General features: G+C 40.0%; 2 protein-coding genes across 4 annotated transcripts in view; both read right to left on the bottom strand.

Annotated features, from left to right (window-relative positions):
- Window positions 1-52: 52 nt before the first annotated feature.
- On the bottom strand, window positions 53-3,468 carry gpr75 (G protein-coupled receptor 75). The gene is made up of 2 exons (XM_088933557.1): window positions 3,235-3,468; window positions 53-2,082 (listed from the first exon to the last, which is right to left on the bottom strand). Exon 2 carries the CDS (start codon window positions 1,984-1,986, stop codon window positions 385-387), a length of 1,602 nt encoding a protein of 533 aa, XP_088789683.1. The 5' UTR covers window positions 1,987-2,082; window positions 3,235-3,468; the 3' UTR covers window positions 53-384.
- Window positions 3,469-6,620: 3,152 nt separating this feature from the next.
- Window positions 6,621-11,222, bottom strand: part of psme4a (proteasome activator subunit 4a) — a 38,521-nt gene continuing 33,919 nt past the window's right edge. For 2 of the 3 annotated variants that reach the window (XM_088933884.1, XM_088933883.1), the window contains 4 exons: window positions 10,857-11,019; window positions 10,452-10,585; window positions 9,833-9,971; window positions 6,621-7,714 (listed from right to left, as the gene is read on the bottom strand). In XM_088933884.1, the coding sequence (XP_088790010.1) occupies window positions 9,837-9,971; window positions 10,452-10,585; window positions 10,857-11,019 (432 nt within the window). In that variant the 3' untranslated portion in view covers window positions 6,621-7,714; window positions 9,833-9,836. Of the gene's footprint in view, window positions 7,715-8,714; window positions 8,762-9,832; window positions 9,972-10,451; window positions 10,586-10,856; window positions 11,020-11,222 lie in introns of all 3 variants that reach the window. The other variant, XR_016094203.1, reaches the window with a different exon arrangement.

Here is an 11,222-nt window from a genome sequence, read left to right as displayed (position 1 = left end):
TTAGAAAAGCCCTTTGCTGTAGTTTTGTTGTAAAAAGGACAGATTTTCAAAATTTAAGAGGAAATGCACTTGTAATACATTTAATTAGTTAATAGAAAATGTATGAGACTCAACGATACAATCTTTTTTATGGGATAAAAGACAATAGAATCTCAATATTACAATATGCAAAATGCAATATCAATGTAAAAATAGAATTCTGGCAGTCTTACTGTCATAACATGTGAATAATACTTTGGGTTCTTGTTAAGAGATTAAGTTTCATAAAGGGGCACCAAACCATACAGTAATGATGACATGAAGATACATTCATTCAGAGTTCAAAGCCATATGGAAAAGTTTAGAGGAATCAAGCCCTGCATGAAAGCCTCATCTCTCCAGGTCTCACACAGAGGGCATAGGAATCTGTCGTGCAGAGGTGCTCTCATAGTCCTGCAGCATGTCTTTGCGTGTGTGATAGTGCATGGCTACATAGGACTTGGCAAAGCCAAAGGTAGAGTTGACAGGCTGCAAGCTATTAGGTGAGCTGATTTCCTGGGAAGGACTACTGTTGTAAATGCTGTAGTAAGGCTCAATACGGGTGTTGATGGGCGTGGAACTGCTTTGGGCATGGGGCTGGTGGCCACCTGTTGCCTTGGGACTCAGTATGCTGTCCCTGGAGTGGCTGGGCCCACAGGCCTGGTCAACTAGCTTTCTCTGGTGCTTAGGGGAGAGCATGTAGGCAGAGTTTGTTTCATGGTGGGATGACTTGTTCCTGTTGACTTCAAGGCTGCCCTTGCCCATCGCACGCAGACGAGTCTTCTGTTTGCAACACAAGAAGCCAAGAGCCACATACTGCAGACACCACAGCACCCTGCGACGCAGGCCTGCGCTGTTCCGGGAGTAAATGAAAGGATTAATCCCAGATTTGAGGAATATTAGTGTGAACCCACAGAGCTCAAACTGGTAGAGGATGAAGCTGCTCTCTGGAGAGAGCACATCCTGCACCAGGGAGATGCCCATAGGAAGACAGCAGAGCAAGACGGACAGCACAATGACCACGCAGGTCACCACTGCTTTCGAATCCTTTGCTGTGGCCAGATTAACTGAAGATACCAGCTGGAACTTGGTCCCACCAGTGCCAGTCTGACTCATTTTTTTGGTGTATGGGTGAGTTTGCACATGCTGAAGCTTGTTGTACGTCTGGTTGCGATAGAGAGCAGGGACAGTGCATTGCATTCCCTCGAAGCCTGTAGCAATAAGAGGCTGCGGCCGAGAGGCATCAACGGTGATGATGGGGCATTTCCTCACTTGGGCATTCTTCCGCAGTGCCTGAGCGATCATCACATAGGACACAGATACAATTCCCACGCAGAAGGCAAAGTCCACCAGATATAAGTACAAGATTATCTTTCCATCACCACCAATGAGCCCAAAGTGAGGCAGGCAGACCCTAGATTTCCAGGGGTATGTACGCAAGGTGACCAGGGTGGCCAAGGTGAAGCTGGTGGTCCACAGCAAGACAGTGAGCATCAGTGTACAGGGGAAGGAGGCAGTGCGGTTAGGCTGCTGCCCTAAGACCATGCGGAGCCGGTGCAAAGCAATCACAGCTACTGTCTTGAGGGACATAATGATGAAGCCTGAACTAGTCAAGTGGAAGGTGAAGCAGAACTCTTTAGACACGCCACTGCCTGAGTCAAGGAACAGCACAAAGGCGAACATGGGTGCCGTGACGCAGCAGATGAAGAGATCACAGAACGACAGATTCAGAATCATGAAGTCAAAGTTCGTCCTGAACTTCCTGAAAGCTGGATCAAAGAAAGACAAAAAGACTACCAGGTTACCATAGGAGCCAAGACAGAATATGATGACCAACAGGAACGAGCAGGTAACTAGAGTAGCAGTGTGGATTAGAGCCCCACTAGGCAAAAGCAGGTTTCCTGTTCCATTGTAGGTCTCCTGCAGGCTCTCTTCAGCCAGCTGCATGCTGGGGGTACTGATGTTCATCTTCGTGGAGGTCTGTATCACAAAATAGACGTACTTCCCATGAGTGCTTTAGAGACAACAGTAGACTGTTGCTACTCCGGCATCAGTTAGGTGCACCTGCAGAAATAAAACAGTAGTACATTTTCCTCCTGATAGTATAAAGGAAATAAACACAGAAAATATTTTGGATTCTATGGTGGCAGGCGTAATTAGATCCTATTAACCTAATTAACATTGAAATACATCTCCACTTTGTCTTACATTAATTACATCAGGTAAGGCAAAGGTAAACAGGATATATTAATGCATGAAAAGAACTGGGAAGCCAAGACATCTTAAAGCAAACGCAGAAAGAATGATGAAAATGATCAAACTGCAAAAATATTTTGGAAAATGAGCATTGAAATCTTTAATAAGGACAAGAGCTGTAAATATCAATGCAAATTTTGTTTTTAAACCATTGAGATGTTCATGAACGTCTCCCTAAAACGATATCCTGTAATCTCTGAATGCCAAAACTGAACTTCTAACTACTCTACATGCTACATGCTGGTTACCATACTGAGAAAAGTATATAAACTGTATATAAAACGACATACATTATTTATTGCATTAAATACAATTTAAGGAAGTACATACAGGAGAAATGTTAAGAACCGATGTTCATGTGTTAGACCTCAGTGTCTGAATAGAAACCCTCACACTCAAAATAAAGTTACTACTGTGGTTTAATTAACGTAGATATTAATCACTTGAGAAACACCGTAACATCACATGACACAACAGCAAGACAGCACAAACGATTTGAAACGTACGACCCTTGACTCTCAACGCAGAACAGCCGCACAACAATCCAACACCCGACCACCAGAGGAATAGATTTGTAATCACCGTTTCTGCGGATGATGGGCGTGCGGTAACATATATATATATATCTCATATACTGTACATACCCAGGATTTTCGAGCTTAACTTCCCATAAGATAAACCATACACAGAATTTACAAAAGAAGATAAGTACATTTCAGTAAGATTTTGTAAAAGGCTTTTGCGCACATTCTTTATCCGCGCGTGTGACCGCCGTATTAAAGAGGAGGAGGATGAGGAGGAAAATTGCAAACAATTGATGTGACATTAAATCTCCCCCAATCTTCGTTGTAGCGCGTATGGAGAAAATAATCGATACGTTTTAAAAAAATAAATAAAATAAAAGCACAGTCAAAATAACGAATTGAAAAGAATTGCGACTACGTTAAATATTGCACTTGCCTGCGGCATCTTTCGGTGACAATTTCTGGAGCCACTCCGCGCTAATAATTTCTTCCATTTTCAGAAGATTTTCCTGCAGTAGTCGATGGTGTCCTCCAGGCAGGAGATGCGAAGAGGGGTGTGAAGTCACAGCCGACGTCTGCGCGCAGCACCAACCTTATTTGTAAACCTGGATACATGATCCTGCAGCTTGGCTACAGCCGACTCGGGGAGAGAAGAGAGGGGTGTGTGTCTGAGTGTGTGCAGAGAGATGGGAGGGGAGCGGAGGGGTGGTTGAAAAGCAAGCAAGTGGGGTCACATTTTGGTCACTCCACATTTCACAATCACCTGTCACATCCGCTTTAAAACGAGTAGAGCTGCGTGCGTGTGTGACATATGTATACGTGTTTATACCTCATGCATATATACGCATATAAAATACTGAAAATATATTCTCCTATAGATCAGTCTAAAGCAAATCTGCATAATTTAATTTTTGCCCATATCTGCAATTTGGCACCGTACGAACACTGCCTCGATCCTTTTCCCCCAGGGCTGTAACGTGACCAGCATTCGTGAGGGACTCAAAATTCACCTCTTTTCTCTTGCACAGGCGGGAGAAATGCCACAATGTGTTTTTCTGCTGGCTATTGGCCACAACAGAACTTCCTGGAGGGAAGGGCTGCACTACCGAACATAACAAGATGTAATGGAAAAATATACAAGCACCATCTGACAGCTTAGCTTGATGTTTGTGGGACACTTCTTATGGACCAACCTAGACCCCACTCCCCGTGCTTTCTCATCATGTGTTCAACTTTGATTGATCTCTCATTTTCTAAATACAGTACATCATCACAGCGTCTTGCATTTTTAAGAGACTCCGCTCTGCCTGTTAATACTAGTCTCAGCAGCACCCACCTGCCCTGTTGCTTAATCAAATCAAATTCATTTTATCAGTGAGTCATCCTTAAAGACAATACGTTTCTATTAAATATTAACCTACATCATTACAAGGTACCTGCCTTGAGAGAAAATACTGCCAGTATTACCATGCTAACAGGTCAGACTGGAATAGATTCATGTTTGTAAAGATTGTGAGAAATTACTGTCAGTATTGCTATGCTAATATGCCATGTTGTGTAAGGATTACTAATAATATTCTGCATTTTATATTTTTAATCACAAACCATCTCAGACTTGTTTGTCAAAGCTATTTACTATTACTACTACTATTACTCGAAGGGTGCTATTTACTCTTATAGTAGGGTGCATGTACCCTGGAATTTTGGCAGGACACCACTGTTAACAGTCCTTATTTACAGGCTCTTTAATGACAAATTATTCAAGACATTGGTTTAACACTTCATCTGAAGGACACCTTCTCTAGTACTGGTGCAATGGATTTTTGAAATTCTGGTCTGAAGTAAAGAATGTCGTCTACTGGTCTACTGACAATACATGCGATAGCAAGCTGGCTTTCTATGGAGATCTCCATGCCAGTTCTGAGCTGGCTCAGCATTGTCTATCGTCTGAGATCTGACTAGATTGTTTTATTTCAGTAAAACCTTACTTATATCCTTTATCTGCACAGGACCAGTGTACCATGTGGATGCATTTAAATCTTGGTAAACAGTAACTTTCTAAAGGTTTGAACCAAACCTTTCATGCTTCATAGATTTGAAAAAAAAAAAGCAGATACAGGTACAGTCTAGCACTTGTTTGGTAGGAAGCAGTAAAATTGAGTTAGGCTTGTCTGTAATCCTGTAAAGTGTAAAAAAAAACTTTATTAATGTTCACTGCAAATGTTCAAGATTTTTAGGTATAAAACAGAACAGGTTTACTCAGAAATCAACAACAGCGCAACACCCCCTCCCTTGCTACTTTAAACAGAGGACAGAACTGCAGATACTTTTTATTTATATACTGTACATACGCAAAACAACAAGAGCTGGAGAGAGATTGGAAATGAAGGGGGCTGTTGCCTCCTGCAGTTACGCCTGAATATGGTGTGTGCAGCAGAAAAACAAACTATTAGAATTCAGGTCTTGTATTCAGGAAATGAAGAGCATGAAGTGAGGCAAAGGGATCACCATGGGAACCAGGAGGAACACCACACTGCAATCAGTTTAACTTTGCACAGCTGAATCTCCTGCAGCCTCCCCTCTAGGCCTGCCCACCTGGCAGCCTCTTCCCTCACACAGGGCCAAAGCAAGACAACCCAAGGCCCTTTGTGCAACTCCTTCTGTGTGTGGAAGCATACTTGTGAACACTGGAGTTTTTGTCAATATTTCTGTGTGTTATGTAAGAGTCTGGATAGATCTGCTTACTTGTTCAGTGCTACTGTGTGTCTGACATTTTTTGTTGTTGCTTGTCTGTGCTGAGGAGTGTTGATGAATATGAACAAAAAGATAAAAGAGGTTGATTGTTCCATTGGACAATATGCAGAACCATTGTGACACCATGACTTTACAGGGTGCCCACCTACTGTACTCCCATACGGCAGCTTTGAGCCATGTTCTCTAACCGGTCTCTCCCATATTTAATTTTAACAAGCATAGGTTAATTCCATACTGCAAAGTAAAAGTATAAAATACTCAGCATTTTAACTGTTGAAAGTTTTCTTATGAAGTGGAAATATCATGTTTGTCAGTATTTGTCAGCTTGCAGAATCATAATCATAACCACGTTTTGTCTGCAGCAGGAATGGTTAGAGGCATGTTCACTACGTCAGAATGGCATAATGACACAATGAATGAATGACATAATGAAGAAAGCTAATAATTCACAAAGAATTCCAAACATATTCCTGCATTTTCTTCACTTCAGGAAAACATTTCTGAACTATTGGTTTCCTAAAATATTGATGAGCCATGGAAACTAAACCAAGAAAACAACTCCCTAACAACACAACAGTTATACCTACAGTTATACCTAGCTATAAAAGAGATAAATTATTTGAATTCCAGCAAATTCTCTAAAGGGCCCTGAGTATTTAACTACAGTGAATTTAAATCAAGACTCTGTAAATGATATATTGAATAAGAGTCTTCCAACGTAAACTTGTCTTTGACAAGCTGCCTGCTTTTCCATTTATCTTTGTGTGCCTGGAACCTGTGAAAGGTGGAGAGTGCAAATGCTCTGCTGTGACAAGCTGTGTGAATTTAACAGCCGATGTGCAAGATAAGCAATGTTAAGGCTAAAGCACCACTTATCATTGCAACACTCTAGAATGATACTGTTATCAGGACAACAACAATACATTCCAATATTTTTTTTTTATTGATTTAGCTGTGCAGAAAGTTAGAAACACTCTCTGGAACCATTACAAACTTCTGCCATGTATCAGAGTTTACAGGAAATCAATAAAGTATAGATGAGCCATGGTTAAATAATGAGATGCAGCATTTGTAATAAACAATCCATTTATTGTCTTTTAAATAAGCAAACTACACCTAAAAATCACTGCATTTTTGGCACTACACTATATAGTGGTTAAGAACACGGTCTGGACCTCTGTGAAGTACTAAACAGAGAAAGTACTCAAATTTGCTTCAAGTGTTTCAAAAATAACCAAAACCACGAACAAATGAAATATGGATAACGGTGAAGCATTAATACTCTAAAATAAATTTAATGTGTTGTGTGCTCTGGACGGAGAAGCTGAATTGATATCCCAGTCATATGCCATCATAACCACAGAGTGCAGAGAGAAACAATGCAAAACCAGCAGAGCACTGCTGTGCATTTCAGTGTCAGGATAGTCACATGCACTCCACATTATGCCGATCACTGAAATCCTAATCACAAACCAAAGCTATGGCTTACCTCGGCAATACTTTCAAGGAGTAAAAAGCACTTTTGAAAATAGATATATACTGTATTTAAAAAAAACAAAAAAATAAAACTTGTTAATATGGCATATGATCTGAGTATCTAAAATAACCACTATACAGTTTAAACCATCGACTAATGCAAATCTTTACAAAGGAATATATCCAAAGATACATTACAGTAAAGATTACATTATGTACAACATAATTGGTTAGTGGTAAATCTTTCAATTTGTACAACTCTTTTACACCTATACACAACACTTTAGATGTATGTCAAATAATCAGCTGCTGCCATCTCCAAGCAGTTCAAGCACTCTTGCAAGCAAAAAAATAACTGTACAGGAATATTACAAACTTGGCAGACTATTTCTTTCTGCCTCTGTTAACCTTAAATATTAAGTATATTAAAAACGTAAACAAGTGCTAAATACATAAATAAATGTTTCTTATTTCCAAGATATATAAGTATTTTGTTTTCCCACTTCTGGAAAGACTGTGGCTCTTTGTGGGGAAGAAATCCTGTGTAAACCTTCCATTTGTGGCAAGTCAATGTGATCTGTCCGTGTCCATACAAACCAGGTGACTAAAAAAGTAAAAATTAAACAAATTTTCACGTGTGGATATTCCTCCAAAAACAGCATCACCAGAAGAGGTTCATACAGCATCTAAAAAAACAGTAAACATGTTGTAATGAGCGGAAGACAGAAAATTAACCACAGATGCATGTTTCACTGATATTACTATACATAACCCTACGTTAGTATAATCTCTCCACTGCTAATAAACAGATGTTCAATAATTACTTTGTTATCTTTTGCAGCAGATTGTTATGTTTTGTAGTACCAAGGGACAGAATTTGTACCTATGTGAAGTAATACTAGAATAACAGCAATCACAAAACACTGCTCAAGTTTTGTTAAAGGCCACTATTAACAGGATATCAGTTTAATACTATCCTCAAATACTATAGAAACTAATTACAGGAGTGGATATCAGTGATTAAATGAGATCTGCACAATCTCCTGGAGTGTTAATCTGGACTGAAGATATTACTCCTGGACTGAAGATATTACTAATACTGTAAAATAAGACCACAGCTAACTCCACCCATTGTTAGTATCCAGGGGGTGGTTGTGTATTTTGACGTGGTAATAGCAATTGTGCAGCAGGTGAAGGTTGTTAACTTTAGTAAGGGCACCTACTGACTGACACTTAATGGGTTTTCCATTGTGCAAGTACATGTAAAGAAGCAGCTGCTGAAACTGATCCATCATGTGTTTCTTCCAAACCAACCAATCCTCTTAGTGGGAGATATCTTTTTTAATTGAACGAGTTGGGGTTTATTACAAATTCTTAATTTCAGATGGTAGTACAGTAATCCCTTGCTATTTTCCCACATTTTGATCATCCATGTGTTTTAATGCGTGCTGGCCTGAGAGTTCATTTCACCAGAAGAGGAGAGAAAGCAGCCATGAAGTGTGATCTTATTCTTCCTCAGTCAGCCTCTTTTGTGGCTTTTCTCGCATTTTTAAAGTTTTTACACATATTAGTGTATATGACTGAATTGGGCTTTGATGGTTATGCAAAAAAATGCAATAGAGATTAAAATAAAAGTAATAGGCTTTAGTTAAATAACAATAAAGAATGAATTAAAATGTTTCCTACACGTGAGAGATAGGGGGAATAGTCCAGTGTTGCTGGGTGATCTAGATCTGTGATGAGTTTGGAAGAAAAATTAAAGTGCATGATAAGTGCAATGTTGCTTAAAGGAGAACTGCAACACTATTTTCATATTTCAGGGTTAGAAAGCATCAGCACTGATGAGTGCAATAAAAGTAAAATGTGCACAGTAACTTGTAAAACCTCCAATTTATACCACAAAATAAACTAAATTTCCAGGTATGCGCGGCGCCATACTGTGCGATTCAGAATGAAGCAACAAAACATCTAGTACGACCCTATGACACTGTAAACAAGCAGGCTTTAAATCTTTAAATCCAATAGAAATATTGCTTTAGATTTCAACACATGTTTTCTGACAAATACTACTTACTTGTTAACTCTGTATGCAGATCACACTGGAAGATTTCTGTGGTGAAATGTCCATTTTTATTCATTCGTACATCACATTACATTAGTCATTACAGAGACTACTGAAATCACGTCGCAATTTCTGGGAACTCGAATGCGAGTTTGCAACGTGGTATTGTACCTTACTTTCAATTGATTAAATCATTCAAACTTTTTTTTTTAAGTTTTTCAAATTAGTTTTAATTGGACCGTGACTTTTGTTCCCCTAACCCTATTTTTCCTCATAAGGTCCTATATGTTTATCAACCGTGAATTTACCTACAGCAAGAGTTCATGAAGGTAACCCTTGTGGTTGTTAAGGGATTACTGTACTGCTGTAGTGTATAGCAATGGTGAATGAAAGGGCAATTAATGCTTTAGATTCTTCATGTTGTGACATTCCAGCCAGGAAATGTCCCAGCGTATGCTTATGCTGCCTCTTTTACTATTGTAGTTGCAATTGTGTTCCAGTGTGATTAAAGCAAACAGACCAATGTGCTTATGTGTGCACACAAAGCATACTTTTGTATGTGAAACCTCACAACCACACATTTCTGACCACATGACTTGTTGCATTTGTCATTAATTCATACTCAGCAAGCAGCAAAAAGTGAGTAAAAGGAATCTCTAATTAAAGATTGGGGTGAAAACACATTTTTCTAAAGTGCTTCAGAACAGCAACAGTGTCAGACTGTAACAGTATTGACAGGTACCCATCTATGCGTAGTAGCAAGGGGACACCAGCAGGTCAGTGAGAACTAGAAGTTGATCATCTGTGAACTGTTGCTTGTGCTCCTGCCAGTTGTCATGGTGCGTCCTGCGGAAATTGGAAAGAGTCTTCTTCACTGTCATCTGAGGACACAAATATTACAGGTAAGTAAAGCTAGACACGCAGAGGGAATCATTCAGTTTGTCATAGGTCATTATTTGCATAATTAAACAGGACGTCAATCTAGTAAAAAAACAAGTAATAGGTTTATTCCATGCTGAAAAAAAGAAGAAAGAGAACACAACGTTTCAGCCGTGGAGCCTTCTTCAGGTGTCCGAAACGTTGTGTTCTCTTTCTTCTTTTTTTCAGCATGGAATAAACCTATTACTTGTTCCTTTGCAGCCTACGCATGCTGACGCAGCTACCCACCTGAACTAGTAAAAAAACATACACAAATGGATTAGAATGAGAAGAAAATGCTTTTTTATCACTTTGTGTATAATACCAAAAAACCTTAGCTACATGTGACCTCTACATGGCAAGAGCATCTGAGGAAGACAAAGTGATATTAAGTATATCAATACCAACACCTCCAGTTAAGTGACCAAGAGCAGAAAGCATACCTCAATGGGTTGAGTGTCATTCAGATGTGCACTGAGATCCATGAGAAGCTGTGGCATCCAAGTAGGGACATCATAGGGGCTGGACAGGATACAGGCACTCAGTCCCAGCACCCCAGCATGGCGCTTCACCAGGTCTGAAAGGACATAAGACATTAGTCACTGCAGCAGGCAGCATTTAAACTAACCAAATTCACAAAAACCACCGGATGATTGTTACTACAGAAGTACTTAATGACTACTGACTTTTTTATCTACTTTTTTTTTTTAAATGACAAACAATATGACATCATGCAATAGAAAACTTCAGTTTCCTAGCCAATGAATCCAGTGAAGGAGAACAGGACACAGTTTTGAAGACCCACCAAAAGCAGGCCCTAAATTGAGTGACCTCTGCATTTTGTGTACCTGCAGGGGGAATGGTGTCCACCGCAGACCCTGGGTCTCTTTTCCTCTTTTTCGGCAGACGTGTCTTACACAGCTTTTCAAAGTGGGCCTGCATGGGACCGTCCATGGACAGGAAATTGCACTGTAGAAAACCGCTGAGGGTGGTGGCAGCCATCTCTCTCACCTGGCACACAAACAAAAATACACACATGAGCTGTGCCCCAAATGTCATCGCTGTGTGGCACTGGGATTTCTGTACATCAGAGTTGCCCTTTACAGGAGAGAAACAGAGTGAGACAGACAGAGAGAACCTGCACTCACACTGGGCTACAGTCTTCTGTCTTTAAACTGTAATGAGTCCCCCTGCAACTGCCCCCAGCAGGCAGC

This window comes from Atractosteus spatula, chromosome 15, assembly GCF_055471065.1.
Source record: "Atractosteus spatula isolate fAtrSpa1 chromosome 15, fAtrSpa1.hap1, whole genome shotgun sequence".
NCBI classification, from domain to species: domain Eukaryota; kingdom Metazoa; phylum Chordata; class Actinopteri; order Semionotiformes; family Lepisosteidae; genus Atractosteus; species Atractosteus spatula.
This window is presented reverse-complemented; position numbering and strand designations above follow the sequence as displayed.